This window comes from Semicossyphus pulcher, unplaced genomic scaffold, assembly GCF_022749685.1.
Source record: "Semicossyphus pulcher isolate SPU_LCO1_2020_fin unplaced genomic scaffold, fSemPul1.0.p SCAF_5, whole genome shotgun sequence".
NCBI lineage: Eukaryota > Metazoa > Chordata > Actinopteri > Labriformes > Labridae > Semicossyphus > Semicossyphus pulcher.
This window is the reverse complement of record NW_027211726.1, coordinates 17,523,146-17,550,591: the sequence shown is the minus strand read 5'-3', so window position 1 is coordinate 17,550,591 and position 27,446 is coordinate 17,523,146. Positions and strand designations below refer to the sequence as shown.

The 27,446-nt window shown below is 43.2% G+C and overlaps 1 protein-coding gene across 1 annotated transcript in view; it reads right to left on the bottom strand.

Moving 5' to 3' along the window:
• The window catches only part of gabbr2 (gamma-aminobutyric acid (GABA) B receptor, 2), a 182,141-nt gene that overhangs the window by 17,063 nt on the left and 137,632 nt on the right, over positions 1 to 27,446 (bottom strand). Inside the window, exon 14 of the mRNA XM_069680996.1 lies at positions 672 to 782. Within this exon, the coding sequence (XP_069537097.1) occupies positions 672 to 782 (111 nt within the window). The remainder of the gene's footprint in view (positions 1 to 671; positions 783 to 27,446) is intronic.

The following is a 27,446-nucleotide window of genomic DNA, read 5'->3' as shown; positions in this document are numbered from 1 at the left end:
CATGAAAGACTCAAATGTCTTGTCAAGTTGAAGACTGTACTTGTGTTGGCAGGTGGATTAATGAAACTCATAAACAAACACAAATATTCATGTTGACAAACATCTGTCAGCACCTTTAAAGTCGCAGTGAAAGGGAGGTTAGTGCATTTTTAGCTTCAGAAATGTGGGGCATTACAGAGGGAAACCAAATATGTTACGTATGTAACTGGATCGCTCAAAAGTGGGCAATGTTTAGTGAATATCGAGCAATGTACAGCGTTTGACCTTCAAACTTGAAGATAAATCTCTGCCACACACACGAGCAAACACTCAAGTGGTTTTTATATGATGGGAGGGCTGAGCCAGACCCCCAAATCATATTTTATGGGATGAAATTTATGGAACCATCCCTGAGGTCAAGACCAGCCATCAAATGTTTTTATGGTGGGTAGCTTATCTTTTACAGGAAGCAAGATTTTCAGAATAAAATACATAATACATGAATAATAATTAACACGGGGGACAACAACATGGAGAATTTTCATTTCACTCTGTCTTTAAAGTTTGTGTAGAGAGCCATTAAGAATCATTCATGCATATTAATAAGGCAATTAGGAGTCATTTGTACATTACATTCATAATAGAGTGTTAGTGTGCAGCATTATGTATTATGAAGGTTTGCCTTCTCTCACCATTAGCAGTCCCTTGTAGGCATAGACGATGCCCAGCCAAATGGTCATGTGGGTGTTCTCACAGTGCTCCAAGAAGGGGCGGATGGCGATGTCTCGGCCTTGGGGGTCCGCCTGTTTACAGCACAAACACATAGACGGGAAGAGAACTTAGTGTAATGCCCTCCAAAAAAGTACTTTGGGAACACAAATTAGACTGGAGAGCAAATTGTCCGAAACAAAAGCCAGATATGCAGTAACACAGAAACAGGCTTAATTTCCTACAGGAACAATAAGAGCTGAAACAAGCAGGAAAAGGAGCAGATGATGAGTTTCTCTTTGCAGGCGCTCTGATCTCACATTCAGGGACAAAAGGTACGCAGTCTGTCCGCTGCTAATCAGAATAAAGGGCGTCAGCGATCAAACATCCAGGTGTGTAATCAAACTGTGTCCCATCATGGCCGCTGGGCTTCTCCAAAGTCGGCTGAAGTTAAATTAATCCGTGCTTAGGACGCTAATGGGCACGACTAATGAAGCTTATTCATTAATGTGATTTACACCTCCTCCTTTCTCTCTCACTTCTCCCTCACGCTATCGCTCCATCCTTCTTCCAGTCGCTCCTTTTCTTCAGCTCTCTTTATCATTTCCACTTGTCTTTTCGCCGCAGCTGGTGACACAGGTGACTTACAGGGCAAATTAGCACCTGAGGTGGATATTAATACGCTAAAACACGTCACCTCTCCTCGCTCGCTCTCTCCACTTTAAAAAGAGCTTTAGCTGCGGCCGGCCTGAATTCATCTGAGGCCGCGGCGATATATCAACTCTGAGACACCTGGGGCAAGGCTGGGCATAATGCCACGCTGCTTGCTAGGTGTGTGCGTGTCTTCAAGCCTATTTACAGTGAGGGATGTCTAAAGCTCAGCAGAAGCTGTGTGTATGTGTGTGTGTAGGCGTCTGAAATATGTGTGATTAGCTGAAATTCGGTTCATAAGCAAATTCCTTAAAGGTAAAGGAGGGAGAAAGAAAGGGTGAGATGTTTGCCATGTGTCTGTCGTCGTATATACACACAGTGTCCAACGTGAGTGATATTATCATTCATAAATACACACACACTCGTTGCTCCAGGAGCTGCAAAACACCCTCTTCCACTAGTCGTTGTGACCCCGGTGTTCTCCATTCAGCTCCCATCATCGCAAATTGCAGCTATTCATGCGTTCCTCTATGACCTTGATGGATTTACATTAGTGGTTCTCTATAGAAAGATCACTTAGAGTGGGAAATTGGTGCTTAAAGAGCTGCACTGATTCACCCGATTGAGATGAACACAAATGGGCAGCGTACCATTTCGTTTCTGTATTATAGCACCGTTTTCTAGCTTGTCTCTGCTGTATTTTGCTTTAGACATTCAGTCCCTGTAAGGATTACGTTTGCAGAAAGACATCGCGACTACACAGCAAGCAGAACCCACTACAACTGAGTCCTCATCTAAAGATCCTTCTAACATCTGAAGTCTCAAACCAAAGCACATTAAAGAGCGAGGATGGCTTCGGTGGCAGTAAGTTCACACACTTTGTCAAAGCCACTCTTCTAACTCGGTCTGAGAGCTGCCGTGACAAACGTGTGCCTCACGTCACTCACATCTGTGAATATTCTACCACTTGAATATTGGATTCTCTGTAACTCTCAGCGACGGACTGGTAGGAGCTGGATTAAAAGCCTTCAAGGAGGTGGAAACACAGAATGTGGGCCAGGAGATGACGCACACACAGGCTATTTCTCACAAAGAATCACGATTAGCTGCCACAGTACTGAGAAGGCATCCTGAGACTGATGCATGACATTTTCCCCCGCGCAGCTACAGGTAACTTCTTCATGAAAAAAATATCTTTCAACCTATTTTCAATCTCAGTAATGTGTTGGGACTGAGCGGGAGAAAATCATGAGTTATGCATGAGATGTCCCGGCTTGGACGAGTCTCTGGGCAGCAGCCAGTAGCAGGGATCGTGTCCTGTCACAGGAAGTGACACAGTTTTACGTTTCGTGTAAACAATAAACGCAATCATTGTGCAGGCTGATGGCAACTCTGGACTGCGACACTGCAGGCTTCAACTGTCCGTCAAAGTCCGGATGTTTTTTCATACTAGGTCAGACACTGTAACATTTTAATTGCACTTTTATGAAGTCTGAATTGTTTGCTTTCATATAAGCTTAAATGTTGCGTTAATGAGGAGATTTCTCTCATGTCCGATCAGATCACATTATAGAGTGGCCTTTTATTGTGGCCAGCCTCAGGCACACCTGTGCAATAATCTTGCTGTCTAATCAGCATCTTGATATGCCACACCTGTGAGGTGGATGGATTATCTCGGCAAAGGAGAGGTGCTAACTAACACAGATTAAGACAAATTTGTGAACAACATTTGAGAGAAATAGGCCTTTTGTGTACATAGACAAAGTCTTAGATCTTTGAGTTCAGCTCATGAAAAATGGGAGCAAAAACAAAAGTGTTGCGTTTAAATTTTTGTTCAGAGTATCTCCAAATGAGGTAACACAATGGTGACTGAGTCTATGGCCCACTGATGAAAGCCTTTGCATTTGCAGACTTACAGACTGGCTGTCTGATGCGACTTTCGCAGAAAAAATCACAAGCGGCGCCCAGTTAGTGGCACATTTTCCATCACCCAGCAGTGGTTGGTCTGCCAGAGAGGGTAGGCGGAGCTAAGCGGCTGCTTTTCCGGTCTCTGCAAGATTTGCGAGTAAACAGTAATCTACTATGGATGAGCAAACAAAGAAAAGATCGATGACTACAGATACAACTTCAAAACAAATTGGACGCTCAGATGAAGGCAAACAGTCTAAAAAGGAAAGCGACCGTCCGCGAGGAAAATCAAGAGTTACAACCGGAGCCAACCGTGGAAGTCACACATGCAACACTGTCTGGATATCTGGGAAGTGTGCTCCCGCAGTTACTTGTTAATGACTATGCTTCATTTGAGTTGATCAGAGTGATGTGATTTAAGCTTCGGTTGCTCCCTGAAATATTTTTAGATTTAAAATTGTGCCTGGCATTCATAAGTTTGGGACCGGCTGCTCCATCCAATAAATGATAATGACTTATTAAGGGATTCACTGATGCGATAAGGGGACGTGTTTCCCTCGTGCTCTTGTTGGTCATTATTTAAGGATTAAATAATAACACATTCTTCCAGAAACAAATTCCCTGCTGTGGTGTTTTGATGATTGTCATGGAGAGCAGAGTCTCATTATTAAGTGGCCCTCTTGTGTTCTGGGTGATGTAGAACAAAAATATTCTTTCAGTGGCTGGTTCAGATGGGTTTTATTCCACTGTGCAGAGGAGACAGATCATCACAGTGAGCTGCTGAAAACCTGTCTGACTTCAATGAGCAAAGATTATAGGTGGACGAACACTTTTCTTTCTGACAGTTTAATTATCAAGCCAAGCAGCTATTCTCCGTATGTTAAATACAGTCATGTAACCCTGTAGGCAACACCTAAACTTACATACAGAGTGGTTTATAATAGGCACAGTGGATAAATGTGCAACATTACAGTATGAAGTGTTAATTGCATGTTCATATTTGCAGTTAGGGAATCTGTAACCACGTTGCACTTGTTGCAAATCATTTTGTTCATTCAATATGAGAAACACATTCTGCATCAGTGCTCTTTGCATAGTGACAGCTGCGAGCAAACTTGTGTCACTAACAACAAAACGATAAGACAAAATGAGATATTCTGCTTATTAGGCTCGGGACTGTATCGCAGCAGAGCAGACGGGAGCTCTCGCCTTTTCCGAGGGGAAACTGTCTGGGGAGTTGCCAGGCAACAGGGCTATAGGCGGCCCCAAAGCGGTGGTGATGGCGGTGAAAGTGCCGGTTCACTGTCATTTTTCACAGCATTAACCCTCTAACGGGATCACTCCGGGAGGGCTGGAGCGGGAATATTACTGGAGACACTGCTGGCAGATGGTGTGTGGAAAGATGGAGGGAGATGAGGCGATGAAGGGAGAGATGGGGGGAAGAAACGGAGGAGCTGGAAGTGTGAGGGAAAGATGGAAGTTCAAATGAATAAAATAATAGGAGGGATAGGAGGATAGATGGAAGGATTGTACAAATGATGGCAAGGACATGTAAAGGAAATAGGTGCTGTCCATGTGAGCAGGTGGGCGGGGCAAGTTAGCTGACAGCGGGGTTGATTATAACAGGGAACAGGTGTGGATGGAATATGGAGGCAAAGTCTGCAGGAAACAGGAACTGAGTGCATAATGTTACAAAATAGTTCCCGTGCAACAATGTTGTACTTGAGCAAAACAAAAACTAGCCATGAATGTGTTCAGGTGAGATTTCAGTCTCTGTTTCATCTGCTGTATAACTTAGAATCCACAGGCTGCTGGAAAAAAGGAAATAACTGCAATAAGATTTGTGGTAAACTCATCAAACTCTCATTTAATACTGTTACTATGCTACTTCCACATGCCATAAAAATAATTACCCCCAAAAAACAAACCATAAAAAAAATCCTCCCCCCAAAAAACAAACCTAACCTCACCCCCCCAAAAACAAATCTAAAAAAGACAAAAATAACCAAACCTAAACCCCCCCAAAAAATTCTCCCCAAAAAACAATCCTAACCCCTACCCCAAAAATAATTCTTCTCCAAAACCAAGCCTAAAAAAGACCCTCAAAAAACAAACCTCATCCGCCCTAAAAAAGTTTTCCCCAAAAAACAAACCTTATTCACCTAAAATAATTTTCCCCCATAAAAAACAGATCTAAAAAAGACCCCACAAAAATAAAAACTAATTCTCCTCCCCAAAAAAACAAACCTACAACCCCCCCAAAAAATTCTCCCCCAAAAACAAACCTAAAAAAATCCCCCCAAAAAGAAACCTAACCCCCCCAGCAAACCTAAAAAAAGAAATCCCCCTAAAAAAAAAAGTAATACAAAAAATCCCCCTCCAAAATTGTACAGATATGTGTACATATGGAGCCTAACCCTGCTTTGCTGTTTTCCACAATCACAGCTACCTGGGATCATTTCTGGATATGGCTCTCTGACAATCTGACCGCCTCTGGCCTGCTGGAGAGCAGCGCCAGATAGACCAACAAGTGAGGGAGGAAATGGAGAGTTCACTCATTGTCACCAACGGCTACTTCACACAGGTGTGTGTGTGTGTGTGAGTAGTCATATGTCCCTGTGGGTGCCTGGCTTTGCACATAGTGTGAGTACACATACATAATGGAGCTGGGCTTGTGTGTTTTTGTGGAATAGTGTGTGTGTGTGTGTGTGTATAGACGAGCTATCAGGCAGAAGCTGACAGAAACACTCCATCACTCATGCTGGCTATTACAACAGAAGAGAATCCACCATGGTGAAAGGATGAGGACAAAAGGTAGGTGCAGTGGGCGGAGCTTTGGACTGTGTGGCAGCAATTTATGTCAGTGTAATGTCTCAGAAAGGCAGAGAAAAGGACCGTGATGAAGAATGACAGAGGGTAAGCCGCTGAGAATATTGCAGGGGGAGAAAAAAAACAACTCCACAATAGATTTTTGATCCAAAAGGATGATCGTAAAAGTTTTATGATGAAAACACTGCATAAAATTACTGCGCTGTGTTTACTCCAGAGACAGCATTATTTACATTTACGTATGCGGAGGCTTTTTAAAATCCCTCTCAGATCAGTGAGCAATAACACATGTTTTATATCAAATTTAGAGTTTCAGATTGGTGTTTCAAATGTCAGCGGGTGGCAGCTTCGTGTTTTGTCGATGCCCAGGGTATCGGCCCCCGCCAACTGTTTTCCTGGGCACAGAGACAGGGAGAGAAACACGCTGATACAGAGCTGACTGACTGATAGAGATGTCACACAAACACAAACTCATTATCCTGTGTGCCACCAACTGTTCTCATACATGCAAATAGAGACGTCTTTAGCATTTGTCGTATGTCATTTTCAGCCTGTCGCCGCCGTCTCAAGGAAATTACTGTTATTATGAGCCTATGGAGGGATCACACGTGAGACAAATAGAACATGGAGAATTGTATGTGAACCTGCGAGCCCTCGATAAAATTCTGATCGGCCTTTAGACGAGCAGAAAGGAGAGGTGCATCATGGGTGATTAGCTCAGCTGGTTGGACAGGGAGGTTGACGCTATAACCATTTAACGCCCACCATTACATTACCGCACATGTCCAGCTAAAACCCAGATGGCCTTATTTCAAATCTAAAGACAGAAACTCTTTTAGTTTTCCACTAAATTACGCACACTGCTGCCTGGCTGGGACTGCTGCAGCATAAGTATAATTGTTGTAATGATCAGATTTCATAAATGCAGCCAATATTTCCCCTCAAATACATAGTTGATTTTACCTGCAGCCAATAATCGGTCTTTGTCATCGTACAGTCTGGTTGGACCGGGCTGTCGCACTGGCAGCTAGCAACAAAGATGTTGCCAAATTTTACTTTTAAAACAGAGAAAGTTAACGCCGGAAATAGATAGTTGGGGGAAAAAACTTTAAGCATTTATAAGCAGTATAAAAACATTAACTAGGGTTGGACAAAATATCGATACGGCAATATATCGTCATCCTGACATTTACTGATATCAATATTTTAATTTACAAGTATAACAGATGTCCCTGCAATGTTGACTCAATCAAGATGACTCCTCACGAACAGAAACTAATTGGCTGAAGAAGAAGTTAATCAGATATCGTGATGTATCATTACAGGATTGTCTTGCAATATACGATATCTCTTTATTGTGATATTATTGCTATCGTGGGGCACGTATCGCGTATTGTGAGTTACTCTGCGATTCCCGTCCAGTATTAGTAACCCACTCGCGGCAGTGGCTCAGTGGTAGAGTCAGTCGTGAATCAGAAGGTTGGGGGTTCGATCCCTGACTGCTACAGTCACATGTCGAAGTGTCCTTGGGTAAGACACTGAACCCTCAATGGCATCTGAAGGTATCGCCATCGGGTATGAATGTGCAAAGATCCTGATTGGAGATTGGCTTTTGCCATCAGTGTGTGAATGAGTGTGTTAAAGGGTGAAGAGTAGAAAAGGGCTATGTAAGTGCAGTCCATCCACCATTTACCATTTATCAATGGAGTCAAATACGGTCATAATATTTTGTACTTGTAAAATGATTCCGTGATTGTAAAATAATGTTCACAAATAATTTCAGTTGTATTTCATGTTTTGTGTGCGTGTAAAATAAATTCTGAATGCGTAAAAAAATGGTCAACTAAGACACTCTGCTTCAGCGGCGTCTAATGTTACAAAGTCTGACAATTAATCATTTCACTGTCTCGTCTCCCAACTTTCTTTTATTCAAAATAAACCTGTTGTTGGCCACAATGAACGTGGATGCCTGAAGCAGTTGCGCCACTCATCATCCCCCATTGAGTCCCCCCAACCCCGGGCCGGGCGACTCTGAACTCTCGCTGGTCTGAGCTCCTGTGCCAGTCTAAAAAATGACCACTAACAAACGCTAGAACCAGCTGGGCCCTGATTGGACAGTCAGTTTAGCTTCCTCTGATTGGATGGTCAGTGGACAACGTGGAAGCGTGATTGGCTCGTCAAGAAACAGTAAAAACTCAAACTCACAGCTCGTATTCGTAACTTCAGGTTCGTGCTTGCATATAGGAAATTTGTGTGTTTGTAACTCGGACTTTGTAAAATCTTTAAATTGAAAATATATGTGGCATTTAGAATTTATTTTACACGCACACAAAAAATGAAATATAACTGAAATTATTTGTGACCATTATTTTACAAGCACAGAATCAAGTACAACATCTTTATGACCGTTATTTGACTCATAATAAAGTATTTAAAAGGAGTATTATGTTTTAAAAATTATAAATCATGAGTTGAGTTTATAGCGAGCGGTATCGTTAGGGGTTACCAGGAAGGAGCTGAAAGGAAAATGTTCTTATCGTGGTGGGCAGGTTGAGTACAAACAGGCCGCTGACTCATTGAGTTCTAGCAATTATAAACTTCATACTTTGTGTTTGCCTGGACGTTATTGCCGGAGACATGTCAGCTGAACACAGCAGGTAACAGCTTGAAATGGCACTTAAACACAATGAATCACCGGCGCTGAATGACTTCTGTGTGGTTAAAGTAGCACAGAGCAGGTAGACACCGTCTTTAAATTGTCAATGTGAATAAGGAAACTGCGTCATTCTTACACACTGCGTAATGTCACCCACCTCTCACCTGCTGAAATAAATAGAGTTTAACAAAGTTGATGTTTAAATCCAGCTCTGCCTCCTAATTTGGTAACCTCAGACTCACACTGAGCTGATGTGTGCGATGACAGAAAAGCACCTGATTCCATCAACTGACGAGACTCACGACTTCAGCATCAGATGACGCACAACCGTCACATGTCAGGGTCTGAAAAGTTCTGTTAATTAAAACAGGAGAGAACTTTTCAGTGGGAATCAGGTTATTTAGAGTCAGGTTATAGCTGAATAGAAAGAGAAATGACATAAAGGAGAGGAAGAAGAAGCCCTTTGAGGAAGTGTTGGAAGACATGAGGGAGAGGAGGAGCCGAGGGAGGAGGAGAGAGGGAGGGTAAGGGTGCTGCGCCCCCGGCCGAGGCTGACCTACATGCAGAGGGGCCATGGTGGCAAGGCAGCAAGACGCCGCTGGCACTCCGAGCCATGTGGGTCTCAGACATCCCACTTCACAATGCGTGTGTGAACACCACCTAACTCAATGTGTGTGTGTGTGTGTGTGCCTGTGTGAGAGAGCTTGTGTGTGTTTAAATGGAGTGTCCTATTCACACCGGATGGGTGACCAGGATATTCCACTCCAGTGCGTCTTCACTGATATTATTCTGGCTCACTTAAGAGAGAGAGGGAATGAGGAAAAAGAGAACAAAAGAATAGAGATTATATAAAATCTTTAAAAAGAAACTTACACAGCTCTCTCGGCCACTTCTACATATACTCACACTCCTACAAATCTTTCAATCTTTAATCTTCATTAAACAACAGGATTCACATTCAGTTTCCACTCTCTGAGGAGTCTCCTCCCTCTCCTTTCCTCTCCCCTCTAATGATGATAAAATGATCTCTTCACTTGAATGTGTCTGTCTGCATTTAAATATTTCTGCTCTCTTGCTCGCTTGAGCATCCATCCCCCTTTTCTTCCTCTTTAAATACAAGCCTGTAATCCCATTTAAGTGCTAATCCTTGTGATAGGACCATGGCCCAACGACCTTCTAACCACCACAGGGCCAAATTGGCAGAAGCATGATGAAACTGTGAAAGCATTTCTTTCTGTTGCTCCTCTCTCTGCAAGAAAAGTGGCACATTAATGTTTGGACAAAGGACTGAGTCTGTGATGCTGAGATAACTGGCTGACCTACGAGTGACCAAAGGCTGGAGACGGCGGAGCATCATGCGGAAAAATTAACAACTGGCTGCGGGGCAGCTTTCTGGGCCTTTGCTGGCACCTGATATGGCTGTGAAGCAAAATCGTCCCACTCTGAAAGACAAGAGAAGTGTTTTCCCACCTCAGTGATAAAATGTCAGTGTGCTTTTGTTACTGTGCCCCCGACAGCACCGTCAGCAGAGGTGGCAACCACACAGGTCAGCAGGAAGAGGCACTTCACTAAAAGTTATTCCAACTGCTTTGCATCCCAACACACATTTTTCAACCGCCCTTTTTGTTATTTGCGACACCAACACTGGAGAAACACTGAATAATTTTTGCTGTTGAACTGCTCGTACCACTTCTTCAAAAGAGGACACTTCAGAGTAACACAAGAACAGAAGCTACAACCCCTTCCACATGTGCCCACAAAAAGACCCACACACACACGCTGGCACAAGCACCGAGATAGAAACGAGGAGATAAGCGCTTACAAACTCACTTATGCATTCTCACAAAATTACAGCGTAATGACACACACAGAAACACACAAAGCTACATTATAATGAAACATGCACACATTTAGAACAACACGCACACACACATGCGCGGGTGCAGCTCCCTGGGCTCCAGCAGGGAGCTGCCTTAACTGATTTATTAAGAGCTAAACGCGTCATTAGTGTAAGCGGCTAACCCTGAACATCGGGCTCATTAGAATATGCAAATGCTGCGGTATAGCCCGGCAGTCGGCTCGATAGCGAGCGGGGGATTTCGTTATCATAGGATCCAAATGCTTTTATGGCTGCTATTCTTTAGCATAACTCCCTGTCGTAAGGCTAGCTTTCATCAAAGCTGCCATCTGCGCTCTGTGTAGCTCACGGCTGTATGTTGGGTGTTATAGTAACTGCCTTATGTCATTGTTGCCACAGATGCAGAGGAGGGTTGGCATCATTATGAAGCGAGGTATGGGGGACGAGGTGTATTTCTTGGGAGGTATTATAATGTTGGAGAAGTGGGAATACAGTTAATGAGATCTGTATACTGCTGGGAGGATGGGACGTGTCTTTGGAGCTACAGAGGCAGTGAGGAACTTTCTGCTCTGTGTTTTATTGGCTGATTCAACGTAGAGGTACCCCAGGTCTTTGAAGGAAAGACATTCACTTAGCCTTGATGGAAAAGTGTGCAGACTTCTTCTGTCTCCAAGAAACTCCAAATATTCAGACTTCACCCAGTTCATTTGTGCTCAGCTGCCAGAGGGATCGACTCAAACAGATATCTTCTGTTTCTCTTAAGAAATACAGCAAAGCTCAGGTTTTAACAAGCTAATGAGGCTATATTTGTAAACACTTCTTTAATGATGTCACTCCTAGCTATGTTAGCTTGTTAGCGCTATCTGCCTTAGGCTTGCTAGCCTCGATTATACATTAGGTCGATATCATTATGAGTCATGCTTACAGCTTGAATTGTGTTGCTAAATTTGCTACATAGTGTTATTCAAATATGATAAGTCTATGGCTTTGTCACAACAAGCCTTTCACATTCAACATATTCACTAGCGTCTCTTTTCCTCTAACATCATGCTAACAGTGGAAAGCTCAAATGTGTTTGCTATAAAGTCATACTGCTGTGTTTCAGGTTGTAAGTCGTATAAATGTGCGGAGTCTGACAGTTGTTAGCATTTCACTGCTTCTTACTTAATATATTTCAAGGTAAAACAACATTAGTATAACACATTAGCTAGCATTAGACAACAGCTAATGTTAGCATACTTCTACCACCTAGCTAGCATTACGTTTACACCCTCCCAATTGAAACATGGAGCACTACCAAACAGCAATTTTAGCTAGCCACTTCCAGCCACTTCCTAGCTTGCGTGGTAACTGGTAACGTTAGCTGTTGTCTGACAGTAGCTAAGGGGTTATCAAACATGGCCAGATTTCCCTCCAAATTTTCACTCTTCATTGTCTTTTCTGTTGCGGATCAATCTAGAAGTGATGAAATAATATTGTCTTATAAGATATATACATTTATAGAACTTACAACCTGGAACTCAACAGTACAATATTATAATAGCATTTTAGCTTCTAGCCTTATGAGTGACATCAGGGAAAATTTGGTACTGTCTGGACAATTACACATAATAATTTAAACTGGTGTATAAAAAAATATTGATTAATGTAGATTTAAACTCATTTTGAAATCAATCAAATTCAATCAATCAAATTTTATTGGCTGTAGTACCTCATGTTCATGGTCCTGACTAAGTGTACAACTGTAAATGACTACACATACCCATAATGTTATATATTTATTTGGAGGTTGGTTAATGCTTTGCCCAGTTTGAATCTGCAGGTCAAGTGCAAGTGTGTCTACATTTTAAACCTTTTTTTAATTTTTTTTTTTTTTACATCAAATATACATAAAGCAGTACTTTTTCTCATTGTAATGCTGCTAGTTCACTGTGAAGATTAAGACTATCCAGAAAATGAAGAAAGCACTTAATTTTCCACACACATGCCCCGCCCCATTACCCGAGGAAAATTAAACCACCAGTCCACACAAACACCCTCCCTTTAACACCTGGGTGTCATTCTTTATCTGAAGGCCCATAATCAGGATTTGTAGCTGTGAAGAAGCTCATAAATCCTGGTTGACTCGGTGACAAATGGAAGGCACCAAGAACCGGGGATAAGCCATCAGATATGACAAGTTACTCTCACACATCACCTCACCCTCAGGTATTCCTCCCCTTTTTCTTTCTCTATCTTTCTCACTCTCGTTTTCCCTCGCAGCTATCTCTCTCTTAGCAGCCACCTTTTCTCAAGTGCTTAAAGCCGGCCTTATTCTGGCCTGTTTGCCAGGTTGCAGACAGGTTGATGGTCGATGACTCCAGACCTCATCTGCAGGCGGATAAACAGTCTACTCCAGGACAGACGGGCCCTCAGCATCCCCTTTAAATCCTCAGACATTATTGCAGCAGCACATTTTCTCTACCTCAAAGAGACTTTTTGCATGAATCTCATTTTAATGGTGAATTTCTTCAGGATAATTCTGCTCCAGCTTCTCATTGAAGAGCTAAGGATGATATTCATTGATGACCTTTGCCCTCTTCTTTTCTCATCATCTCGCTCTCAACATTCACCCTTCAACCCATTCTTTTTTATTCCCGTTCTTTTCTCCTCAAGGCGATCATTTTTGATTTGGTTCAATTCCAGAGCGGCCTTTGGTGGCACTTCCCTTTATTGCAAACCAGTCATAATAATTACAGGCCACATTACGCCAAAATAAAAGACCAGAATCATTACGTCTGTAATAGCCTTTTTGAATTTTACCTGCTTCACTACGTTTCCCATCATCCTTTCTCAAACACGTGTGCCAGAGAGACAGAAATAACTTCTTTTGCTCCTTATTAATGCTCTCTTCTTGTCTGTTTACACTGTCTCATACGACATCATTGCTCTATATCTCAGAATATCTTCCTCAGGAAATTACCGGAAATGATTTGCCATGTTAAACATTAATTGAACAGGCGGACCCTTCTGTATTTAAACCCGCCACGAGCGAGCGCAATATGTTCACACAATGAATTAATTTGCTTGCAGACACTTCCCGCTCCACTACCTAATAACATCAAATGCAACAGTGACTCAACACAATAAGAAAGCAGACTCTAAATGACCTATTTCAACCTGTAAATATTCATTTTTCTCTCCTTTATGCAGGCGGAGGAAATTGGCTGAGGAAATCCCCACAAGGCAATTATTTCCCTGTTAAAAAAGCAAACAGCCTAACACCATTATTCTCTGGAAACATGCTGCCATCATGATATTTGATTACCCATGTTGCATTTGGACGGCTTTACGAATGTGTGTGCTTCCAGCAGAGGGAAACCACGCTATCCTCTTCGGAGGAATCTGGGTCTCCCTCCACCTCTCCTGCTGTCCCTGCAAACGAGGAGCAGTAATTGAGTCCTTTGAGGCCTTCGGGTTGCCATGAGCCCTGTGTTGTGGATGCTTAATTGGCTCTGTTATTCACAAGCAAACCTCAGTGTACTGTACTGTGTTAGTGGTAGAGGCCTCCGAGTGGTGTTTGTCTGCTTCTCCATGGGAGTACAAGACAATATTTATTATAGTGACAGCAATTTTGCATCTTACTCTGTGCATATAGTATGAAGATGTGTCTTCTGTGCCAGAGCTTGTTTACTTTTTTTACTCTCTGTTAAACCACCCTCTCCTTTCTCTTTCATTGTCTACAACATCTTTACTATCTCATCATACAGTACATCCTTTTTACCCCTGCTTCACAGCCCTCCTCTGTCTTTTCTCCTCTTTGACTTTCCCTGCAAATTGTCAAATATCTAAATCATCCAAATCTTAAGCACATATTTAATCTCAAATCTTAATATTATATCATTTTTTTACTTGCGGAAATCAGGGGGTAAAAAAACCCTGCTTCTATGTATTCACCTATTTTTAAAAAGGAGACAACAAAGCACTCCCTGCTCATGATTTTGCACCATTTATTTATTTAGCCTTTATTTAGATAAGTAATCTCATTGAGACACGTGGTCTCATTCTCAAGAGAGACCTGCTTAGACAGCAGCAACAACCCAGAGTTACAGACAGACGGGACATTCGATACAGAGTTACAAAACAATAATAAAATCATTGAAGCGATAAATGCAGAAAGTGCCAATAAATGCTCTTTCCATGTTTTTCCGAGGGGAATTAAGCTGGATACTGATGCCTCTTTATGACCTAAAATGGTCATCAAGGTTGGATTCCAACAAAGCAATTTAAGGTATGCAGAGAATTGTTACCAGTGAGTAGTACCTTCGACAGGACTGCCCAGAGGTAAGGCGTACCACTTTGTCCACAGTGGCCGCCAAAATCCACGCACAATCACAGAAAAGTTCCTCCCAGCTGCTTCATGAGACTTGTTTTTATAAAAATGTTTCCTGCAGCGCCTCCGTCAGCTGACCCCAGCTACAGGACTCTGGTATTTAGAGAGCTAAACCACACAGAAAAAATGTCAAATTACCGCACACGTATACGCCGGAACTAAGTAACACCATCCTGACACCATCTTATGTGGTCACTTGCTTCTTTAAAGGTCCCTCAGCATGTGGAGGGACATGAAACCTAATGAGATTATTCCGCCTCGCTGGCAGTTCAGTTGTTTTAAAAGAAGCAACATTTTTAAAAGTTCAAGATTAGATTAAAAAGCGCATGAACAATGTTTCTTGCAGTGTTTTTTAGAGAGCCTCCCCCGGGCATGGCACTTTAATCTCCCTCACTTTTCTCTTTCTGTTTGCCTTTCCCACCATGTACTTTCCATCTTTATCTCTGCCTCTCTCTCTCTGACTGACCATTTATCCATGTCCGACTCATTTTTTCTCAACTTCTTCTCCTTCACTGACTCCATCTCCATTTTTTTGTCTCCCTCAAATCTCTCTCCTCTCAATTTCTCTCATTTTTCCTCTCAGTTAGCCACATGTTTCACCCCTTTCCTCCTATTCATCTTCTCTCCTTAATACACTCTCTTGTTTAACTTCCTCCTCCGTTCCTGTCCTCCCTCTCCGCTCTTTTTATTCTCCGGTCCCAGTCCATTTCCTGCTGGGTCCGGCCCCTCGCTCGACCTTAGAGAGCGACCTAATGATGCAGAAATGCAGCAGTGCTCTGTTGGAGCTGCATGATGCGCTGCGAGGACAGGAAGGAAGCACACCCACTCTAAGGAAAGCACAAAATCACGCGAACACACACACCAGCACACTCGGTTGCAAATATAGTCCCGTATGCACATGTCAGGGGTGTGTAGTGACAATATTGTGGCCAGTTTGCCACACTAATGGCGAGGAAGAGGGAGTTATATGATAGCGGCATCAATAGCTGCCTGCAGGAGCTGACACAATGAGTTCAACGCCAATGGCTTAATATGACAGGGCTGCCAACACCTCGCCGCCTCTGCATGGAAGACACACACACACAAATGCACGCATGCACGTACCCACACAAGCCGGGTGGGTGAGTCAGACACTCCCAGGGGCATCTCTCCACCTAGCTAAAGCTTGGCTCTGACACACACAACACCTTATGGTTGGCTACTGGTGCCCAAAGAGAAACAGGGACACAGACACCTTCCTAAATACATCCCTGTGAAATCTCCAACAGTACACACGCCGCTGCAACATCGTCATGCATTTACAGTACATATGAGGTGGGCTTTAACTTAAGCCAGTCACAGATTCACACCTTGCATTGTTTGTGTTCATCACCAAGCTAAATGTGTCTGCGTTCGAGAGAGGGAGTGTGCATACAGTACGGGCTGATCAGCTCTCTGCTACATCAGCAGCCGGCAGGAAATCTATAAGAGCTTAACAGTCAATTACTTCAGCTGTCACAGGCCTGCCATCGCCTGCCTCCCCAAGGACAGCAACCAGTCACACCCGAGAATGATGCGGAGCAACCAATCACAGCGGAGGAGGATCCCACCTGAGTCATGGAGGCGAGGTACGGCAGGAGAAGCCGGATGGTTTCAGCTGATTGATCGCTGCAATACTGCCACGAGTGTTCTTGAGTAAATATTTAATTAACTAGAATACAAGATCGATATGATCAATTACACACCACTGTGTCTCTGTTCACCTGCTGCTGCCCTGTCTCCCAGAGACTTTGTTCATATACACGTATTCTAAAACAGTGAATGTTTGTGGGAGACGTCATCCTGACTGAAATACATTATATATTAATGTTAGGATGAAATGTTGCTATTAAACATACCTGGTAAGTTTGAATGTATCAGGGTAATGTTACTACTGACGTGTAGTTAATTAATTTTCAAATGTTGCAATACATGACTTGTAGTAAATTCAGCCCCCGTGGCGTCACCCATTGGTTTCTCGACTGCATAAATGAAGCCGAAATATGGCCGCAGCCATGTTGGTTTTCTAGAGCCAGAAGTGACCATATTTGGATGAGAGGGTTGTGCTGTAGAGGAGCGAGGGGAAAGTTATCAAAGCTCAACAAGTCTGCCTCTGTGGCTGATCCGTTAACTTGGAATGAGCTCGTTTACACTCGTGTTTCCCGCAGAGGAGATTCTTTTTGTGGCGGTGACTGACTGCAGGTGTTTATTTATCAGACTAAAGAAGTAGCAGGCTCGCTCACCCGGTGAGAGAGCGGCGAGTGAACGACACGTGACGGGAAACTTAAAATAACTGATCTTCTCATCACTACGGTGCACTCCTATGAACCAGCTGACAATGAAATAAGTGTTTGATAAACACTGAACAGGTGAACAAGCGAGCACAGTATACCTGCTACTTAGAGCAAAAATATATCAGTACAATAACACTAGCATTTAACTCACAGAAAAGCTGGAGCACTTGCAAGGCCAGATAGACAGCCAGATTATTGGTGACAGTCCTGCACTCTCTGGGCATGCATCCACCCCTGCCGCCTTGTATGAGTCCATAATCAGGTGATCACATTGTCACTTTAACGTAATTAGGAAGCAGTTTACGATATAAAAACAGATTTGCTTGAGGAGGAACCGATTCTGTGCCATGTGGATTAAAACCAGTGCTTTAATTATTTAGCAAAGGAGCTGATATGATGTAAAAAGGCAGATTCAAGATGATGAGGTCACATGTCGTCTGCTGAATGCGCCTAAAAAAGGAAAGTGTTTCAATTCAAGTAGACTGTGCTCAAGGTAGAAAGGAACTACTTTCTCTCATTGTCAGGTGTCACACACACTCTGTGAAGCACAAAGACACATGCACTCACACACATGCACACACTTACTTTTCATCCAATTTTAGCCCATTTCCTCACAAATCCAATATCTCTGCTAATGCTCAGAAAACAGGCCCACTGGATCTCTTTAAGAGGCGGCCACCTGCCCCTCGGTGCACTTAAAAGGGTTAACAGGATGCCAAGAAAGTGCCTGTTCAGAAAGCAGATCAAAGAACAGGACAAATGCTTTTTTTTGGACAAAATGTGCCTCATTGTTTTCCCGTTTTAGCCCGAACATATGCTTTTCACAGCGACGGCCTGGACATGTTTAAGAGTAACAGAGTAACTGTAGTTCGGTACACAGCGTCCTCACAGCCGTGTCATCGTGCTTCAGAGCATCGACGTTGTTATTATCTGATTCACAAAGAGAAAACTTCATCTCACAGGCCTCTCATTTTGTTTTGAGCTCACACGAAATAATCAAGTCATGGAAACTTCAGCGCCGCTTAGTAATGCATGTCATTATGGTTCTGATTACTGTCATGTGCCATCAGGATCCGTCACAGTGAGAGGCTCATGAAACATTCAGGGATTCAGGTAGTGTGTGTGCATGATGGGAAGAGGTGGCAGTGAGGGAAGCTACTTACTCAGGGGGGGAAAAAATGGAATAATATGTTGTTATTTCTGCTGCTTTGCAGCATGAATTGGAAATTTTAGCATTTTGCTCAGCAATTTTAGTGAAGAGATTTTAGAATGCAATGACATCCAGAGGACACGGTTATTTTGTCGGATCAGGCAACAAATCATGTTTCAAATAACTCCCTGTTTTTTTGCAAACTATCTCATATTGAAGCAGAGTTCATGGAGGGTACGATGCGTTTTCTATTGCGATGGCTGTGACTAGGGCTGAATGATTTTGAAAGAATATCTCATTTTAAATTGTATTGAAATTTCGATTTTAAAGGGAATGCTCATTTTTACATTCTTCTTCTCATTTTCATTGAAAAACATGATTATGGTGTGATTTTTGCGTGGATCTGTACCAAACGAAGATATCTGATGCTTATATCTGTGTATGATGTGTAGGCCAGAGCATCGCTGCAGCACAGTATTTACATTAAAATGGTATCTTGACACACTTTTCAACTTTAACAAATGTTGCGCCTCCTGTGATTTGAAAACTGCAGTCGGCTATATTGGGATTTCTATAAAATTTCGAATAATTGTTCAGCCGTGGCCATAACTATGAAAAGACAGTTATGGCTAGGGCCAAACAAAGGTTCTTTGGGCCGATGGTTTAGCTTAGTCAGTAGAGCAGGCGTCCGATGTACAGAGGTAAAGTCCAAGACGCATCGGCCACGGGCTTAGACACCAACCTCAGCCATTTGTTTCATCCCCTCTCTCTCCTCCCCACATTTCCTTTCAGTCATCACTACACTATCAAGAAAGGCAAAAGGCCTAGAAGGTTCCTAGATTGAATCCCAGTTTGGACGTAGTGGGCCTTTCTGTGTGGAGTTTGCATGTTCTCTCGGTGCATGCTTGGGTTCCCTCCTGTTACTCCGGCTTCCTCCAGCAATCCAAAGACATGCTCGTTAGGTTCATCGTTGACTTTAACATTGCCTGTAGGTGTGAATGTGAGCATGAGTGTTGTCTGTGTCAGCCCTGTGATTGACTGTCGATAAGTCTGGGGTGTAGGCCGCCTCTCGCCCAATGACAGCTGGGATAGGCTGCAACCTCCCTGCGAACCCTGAACAGGATAAGCGGTATAGATAATGGATGCATTATGGATGTAACATTTCTCCCTACGTCTGGTTAAGAAAACCAGAAGATGTTTTTCAGAGCTCGAATAATGCAAAGAAAACAAATTGAGGAACATTTGCAGCGGTCCCTTATATGTCTTATTTTCCTAAAAATGTTGTTTTAATGGAACTAAAAGGTTAAAATGATGCTGCTACAGTCTGGTTATTAACTACAGATTGGAGATTGGTAGATGCACGATCATGCAGACGCAGGAGAAGCCAAGGATTTTAGCCCTCAGTATAGGTCAAGTTCCAAAATACTGGGAACTACATTTCCCAAAAGGCCAATTAAACAGCTATCCTGATGACATAAGCAGGGTTATTTTTTTTTATAACTTTGGAGAGCTCCCTCCAGAGCAGCTGAGGACACTATGCAGAACTCCTCATGACAAGTTAACTGGATATAATGCGTAAAATTGCTGTTGTGCTCCTTTAAATCTGATTTCTTTTTCCTCTCAGACTCTCTTTTTATTCCTCGAGATGTCTGTGTGCGTTAGACTCTACTGTATTTTAAATGAAGAGAGGTAAAACTACAGGGGGAACAGCTAGACACCCAGAGACAGAGTGACATCTATCCACAGAATACAGCACAAACCGATCGAACAGGAGGGAGGTCGTTTACAGAGAGAGAGAGTAAACAGCAGCAAAGCAGAGTAACAGCTCCTCCATGATGTCTCGCCCTCGTGGAGCTGGCAGCGCGACACAGAGATTATTATTATCGTCAGATGGTCAGATGGTGGTTGTTCTCGGGGGCTCAGCTGGATGACTTTGGCCATGGGGATCATCACCAGGTGCTGCCACGCTCCTCCCTGGGCACAGACCCGCCATTGGAGGGCACTGCAGGGTTAGCGCATTCCCTCGCAGGCAAGGCGAGGTTGTGACAAGAACACTGTTGGAAACACAGTTCCCCCCCCCCCTCCTTTCACTTTCAGGATGGTGCCAGATTTAGATCAAATCAGAGTTTATCTAAATGAAGAAGGAGAAGGAACAAAAAAAACACCTGGACAAGCAGAAGAGGAGGAATAAAAATAGAGAAGAAAGGGAGGAAGGAGAGGAGAGAACACAGTCTGCTGTTTGGGCGCGTGTCCTTGAATTAATTTAGTCCAGAATGTAAGAATAGAATTTGTTCTCTGATTGAGGCAGATTAATTAAAAACCAAAGCCTTGTTAATTATACCCAGCTATCTGCGACAGATGAGTCCTGTGATGCGTTGTCTGTCTCTCTCTCACCTCAGCTCCTCTGCTGCTGTCCCACTTTATTTGCACCTCCTGTGTCTCTAGTACGTTTATACATCAGGGATATACTGTACGTTCTCATCGCAGATAAAATCATCAGCTCTATTTTGCCCTCTGTCATGGGAATCCCAGCCTTTAAATGACACTGCTGATGATTGTTTGCACCTTACAGACACACAGATGGTACGCATTAGTCATTTGGATATTATAGTTTATTTCTTTCCGGCATTATCTGTGCCGTACGAGGCGTAATGCAAACTACTTCAGCGCTGAGTTGGGACCGCGCTGCCACAAACTGCTACAACTCCCTCGCTGCCACTTCTCATTTTTTTCCCCCTTTTATAGGTGTAATGAAGAACAGCGAATACATCTCTCTCCCTTCGCTCTCTCCATTCCTCTGCCACCTTATCGATCCCCCCGATCCAATCAGGCTCTTGAGGCTACGTGAATCTCATTCTGAGGGCATGGCAGCACATTTAATCAGAGCGCAAATCAATAGCAAGGTGTCTTGTGGAAGAATGCAAACTGTATATGTGTTTATATGTTGAGGATGTTTCAATGTGTGGGAAGAAAAATGTTGTAAATTTAGTTTGACAGAGTCATGCAAACTGACAATACATCAGGTAAAAACAGAGCCTGAGTGGGGCCTTTAAGGAGTCCTGCAGGGTGTAGTAAAGAGAGGGCTGTAACATATCAACAGCACACAATCAGCATATACTTTAAACTGGTCTAATTAGGAAGATGTTTTGCAACATGTTGGTGAAAAAACTTCTTTTAAGTCATTTGATACACATAAAGTACTCATGCTGCAACATATAGCTGATACAGATCTATACAGTAACACAGTAAATGCAGCTTCTGCAACCTGACACCTCCCTGCAGACACACTGCTCTCTATATGAGAAATGCTGCACTGCTGTTATTGCTATTTTGAAACTGCAGAGGAAGTCTTCCATCACTCATTCACACACACACACACACGCACGCACACGCATAAGCAATATGCCCCTCCCGAGGGTTTATAAGGTGCAGCGTAGGGTGAGTCTGCATTTCTACCCTCACTGGTATCAGGTAGAAGCTATTATTGCCGTACAGGTGCGACCAATATACCAGAATAAAATGCAGAGAGAGACAAGTTATTGTGTTACCTTGACGATGGCGCTGTAATCTAGCTCAAGTTGTCGGTTGTTAAGAGGTGATGTCACATCTCCGCATTAAAATGTCTGCGGGTCCAAGCCGCTACAACATGCCGCAGTGCTGTTTTGTGCTGTTTTAAGTGAGACTGTTGCTAACGCTTCGTCATGGACACGCATCGTCATGATCAGCATTGCAGCCGCCGCCCTCACAACAATCAACGTTACAGTAGGCTGCCAGCTACCGCTAGCTACAGCGTCGGTAGCTAGCAGGACTGCAAACTCGACACGCCGAAAACAGATGGTAGGCTGTAATTTATGTGTGTGTTGAATGTGTTTAAAATGCAAATAAATTGAAATTGTGTTGAAATAACTTATATACATGTTTTTATTAATAGCTATAGAAAACCTTTTTTCTCTGGGATACCCATAAAGAAACAGACTGCGTTTTATATTCGGTGCGTCTTATATTCTGGATTTTACGGTAATCTTCCTCCTGTACTTCTATCGCCGCTCTTTGTAACTCATTCTGCCCCAATCTCTTCCTCCCTCCTTAGCTGCCCCCGCCTGCTTATTAGACTAATGAGTGTTAATAAAGGAAGTTCTTAAGTGGTATAAGATGCTACATTTTAGTTTGTTTCTCTGTTCTGCCTCAAATTACATCCTAGCAATTAAAACGAACACAGAGTCACACAAGGCTAACAAATCCATTCATTAGCATCACGGCTTGAGAGGTGGACATGAGTACGTGCAGGAAAGCAGAATTAAAAGACAGGTGGACGCACACACACACGTGCGCACACACACGGTTATTTGATGAAGGGCAGTGGATGCAGCACAGTGTGTCAGCAGGTTAATTACAGGACAGATGGCTGTCGGTGTCGTCGGGTGGGTGTGGCTGTGAGGCCGATGAGGGTGGCATGCATGTTATATAACGACACCTCGTGTGTAAACATACATTAGTAATGCGTTTACATAGGTGGGTGATGAGCGAATTTGCACACACACACACACACACACACACACACATATACAGGCAATCAGAAGGATGTCCTCACTGCTATCTAATCATCTCCCAGATATTTCCATTTTTTCCTCTCTCCGTCATCACCTCTCCTCGCTCTCTCTCTCTCCCCGTCTTTGCTCCCTAACACCTCTCCTGCGTCTCTCTCTCTCTCTCTCTCTCTCTCTCGCAGTGACACATCTCACCGTTCAAAGCTCACGCAGAGAGCGCCCGCCTCGCTGCAGCTGATAATGTGCAATGCGCCACAGAGAAGCGATCAGACAATTTAACACAGAAATAAACAAGCGGTTCACACATGACAGGTAATTCATCATTAATGGCTGTAATTTCCAGCAGTCGTCTCCACTTCTGGGTCTTTATAGTTAAAGTATCGCTGCAGTTGTTTATTCTGAAACTCATGCAGTGCATAAAAAGGCAAAAGCATTCAGGCTCTATTTATAGCATTATGTAATGTTAAATGAAGCAATAATGGCTTGGTTGGTGCGCCTATTTGTTGTTTGTTTTGTGATTATGCTAACAAAGATCACTTACTCTCTGATGTGTAGCTTTTATGCTAATTTTGCAGGATGCTAAATACCTCTGACCCCAATGCGAAGTGAAATCTTAGGAGGAATCTCTCTTGGAGTTGGATTCCTTGTAGCGCTGTAAGAGGCAACACCGGAGCTAAGTGGATGGGGTGTAGTTTAAGTAGCACCATATGGCTTACATCCTCCCCCTCCTGTGATGCACTTTCTGGGAGTATTGATCCCGGACCTTCATAATCTGCCTCTGCTCTTTGTGTTTCCGGAAGGTTTGCGGGTGGCAGAGGTGGCTGCAGACACCGGGTGGGGGCGAGGGAGGGGGGAGCTGAAACCGGGCCCAAGGACAGCTTGTTACAAGCACTGGAGTGTAAAGAGGATCTCAACTATGTGACATCTATTGGGACGTTAGAAAATGAGAAGTATCAGTTGCAATACTATGATGTTGAGTGCACAGTTCTTGGCTGCAATGGCATGTTGGAAAAAAAGGCAGAAGGCAGCTGTGAGATATCTCCCAGGCTGAGAGAGAAGGGTCCAAATGCAGACCTCCTTCCTCAGGCACGTAGCTCTGTGAGCCAATGGGGTTTGAGCACGAGTTCGGGAGTTCCGTTCTTCACTTCCTTTGAAGCCACATTTTCGGTTGTTACATTTTCGCTTAATATCACCGTAGCCGACCACCAAAATATTTTTCTGAACACACGAGCCAAAAATAAACAACTCAGTTACTGAATCTGCACTCATGTTAACTTCACAAAGTCATACTCTACGGCACTGGAGATTAGCAAGTGGCTAACATGAGCTTTCTATGCTTACTGCATACATAATGTTGTAGCTCAATAGCTGCTAGCAACTACCTTTCCTAAGTTGTTTAATAAAGTAAATAAACAATATGTGATCAGCAACTAACAACTAAAACGTCCTATCAATCCTTATAATAATTATTAATATTGTTAGATATTTTGCAGGTTAATATGTCCATGAAAATACAATACATCCTCCGACCAGCCGACCAGCAGGGAGCGATATAACCCGCATGAGGTACCCGAGCAGAGATGTCTGAGGTACCTGAGCAGAGAGGTCTCTGGGTGCATGAAGAGAGAGGTCTGAGCTGCTGCATCTGGACCCTCTTGGGCTGAGAAATTAAAGAGTTAAAGTTCCGCTAAACGTGAGAAATCAATAGCTTAACACAGTAACGTGTCGCTGTTATCCTCTTAGCGTGCTACACATCCAATTAGCACTTAATTGGAACCATTTCCCCCTGCATGTTTTGTTCCCCTCACACATGGCACACCACCCCTTCTTTTTTCACTTAAACAGCATTATTAATAAAGCCTGCAGCAACGTTAATGCTTTAACTGCCAAGCTGAGAGCAAAAAGTGGCTCGAATGAAAAAAGATCAAAGGCAGCAGAACATGCACGGGGGTTAAATCTCATCTCACGTGTGTATTTGTACGTGTGTTTGTACGTTTTTCTTTAATATCCTGCATATTTTCCATGCATATGTACACGAATCCACAAACACATGCTTCAACAGTTTGTTTCATCCGACTCCAGTGAGTTATAGTGGAAGCGAGACAGGCGTGCTGCCAGCTTTTTGCAGCGGCATTGGGTTTAATTATCTGACCTTCCCGTCGTCTCTCGTACGGGCTCCCTGCCGATGGCGAGCACTAATCAATGTCACCCTCGGCAGTGTGATGATAAGTAGCCATGACACCCCTTATTCTCCCCTTCTCTCTCATCACATATCTTCAGCTTCATCTCCTTTAACGTGTCTATCTCAGGAGCTAAAGCCGGTACGCTCGCAGCCCTCTCCTCTTTTGGCTCCTTTAGCTCTTCCCCCTCCTGCCCCCTTCTTCTCTTGTCTCCCTCGAGTCTCCTTCAGTCCCCTCCTTCCCTGTCCTGCTATCTCCAGCCCTCTGTACTGTCAGTGTAAAGTCTGCAGTGTGCCCGAGGCTCAAGGTCTTGTGTAAAAGAACTCTTCCACTTAGCTGGATGTATTTGTATTCCCGGGCTCATAGTGCTGAGGCAGCGCCGGTACTTTGTTCAAGCAGTGAAGGCGAAGTGCTCTCATCTCCCCATCACTGCACGACCTTGGTGGTCTCCTATACCTGACTCCTAGGAGCAGCGGTGTGTGTGCGCCTCGTGTGTTTACATCAGTGTGTGTGTATGTGTAAAACTGTGTTATTAACCTTTCTCTGCTTGACCCCTCCCATCGCTCGTGTCTTTGAAGTCTCTGGGTGAGGCCTCCTTGTCCTTGAGGTGAACACACTTGTGCAGAGAAGGTGGGTTCACTTTCATTATAATAAAACAGCTTTAATTCTCAATGTATTCATGAATCTATCACTGTTTGTGGTTTGCTGCATGTTGCGCTGTATTTACTTTACAAACAGGTCAAAACACGTCGAGTTAGAGGAGAAAAAGGACAAAAAATAGGTCCTACATGTGAATCATTTTACTATCAAAAGTTACAAAATTGTTTCTCATAGTTGAGACACACATTTGCCGAGTCTGCACTAAAGTAAGTCAAGGTACCACATTGATTGAAGCTCCTGTTTCCAAGACGAAAACTCCACCAGGTTCAATCCCTGGCATCAGAACCTCGAGCTCGGCCAAGTGCTGCGTGGCAGGCCAGCAAAGGTCGACAGTATGTGCTTGGCTCAGCACTACTCACCGCTGTTGGCTGCTGTCTACACAAAGAGGAGTGATTAACAGCAATAAATAAGGTGCTGCTTGTTGGAAGAGAGCGAGAAAACAGACTAAAAGGCAATACAAACTGCTTTTTAAAGGGAGAAAACTCTTTATTGCAGAGGCTCCATGATAAAAAGAGACCTTGTTCTACAGTCGCTTTATGCGTTTGATCTTGTAGCTCCTATGTTCGTATTAACTACACAATGTAAGACACAAAGGTGCAAACGGTTAGAGTAGAGAAATGATGCAATGTTCTTGTTAAGTCTACACTAATGAGGTTTTTGTTCTCTCTCTGTATTTCTTTCTGTCTTTCCTTTCAAAGTGAAATCTACTACCGTACTTGTTAGCTTATAGAGCATATCTATGAACACAGGACAAATATTTCTGCACTGAGACTTATACTAAGAGCTTATTCCTCATTGAAGCGCCACAAACAGTCACAAAAAAACCAAAAGATTTGTTGTTGAGCCGGACTCAGACTCTCAATTTACACCTGATATCGAAATGCAGAATTCTTATCGGGATAAAAACCAATGCGATCTTTGGTTTACACCTGTACCTTTAATTAAAATAAAATCCGGAATATAAGTTGCACCGGAATATGAGACACAGTCTGTTGTTGGGGGTATCCCAGAGGGACAAACACTATTTCAATTTATTTCAACAAATTCAACACACACAAATTACAGCCTACCATCTGTTTTCACCATGTTGAGTTTGCAATCCTGCAAGCTACCGGTGCTGTTGCTAGCGGTAACGCTGATTGTTGTGATGGTGCATGTCCGTGACGAAGCATTGGCAACAATCAAGTTAGTTTCACTTTAAACAGTGAGAAAAACACAAAACAGCACTGCGGCATGTTGTAAATAGGAGACGTTGTAGCAGCTTGGACCTGGAAACAGTTTAATGTGGAGTCACTACTTAACAACCGGATAGCGTCATTGTCTGGGTAAAATACTGTAACACAATAAAATACCTCTCTGCATTTTATACTGGTATATTGGTCGCACTGGTAAATAGGATGCAGCCCACTTTTAAGATGACAAAAAAATAAATAAATGTATTAAAAGTGCGTCTTATACAACACATTTTTATGGTAGTTCTTCTTATCCTCATTGAGTTCTGTTACTTGTCCTCCAGAGGAAAACCTTCACGCGAGTCGATTATGAGGTCGGCAAGTCAGCTGTTTATCAACATTGCAGGTGTAAGACTGTAAGCCTATGTTATAAAAAGCCTTCTTTGGATATTTAAATCCAATTA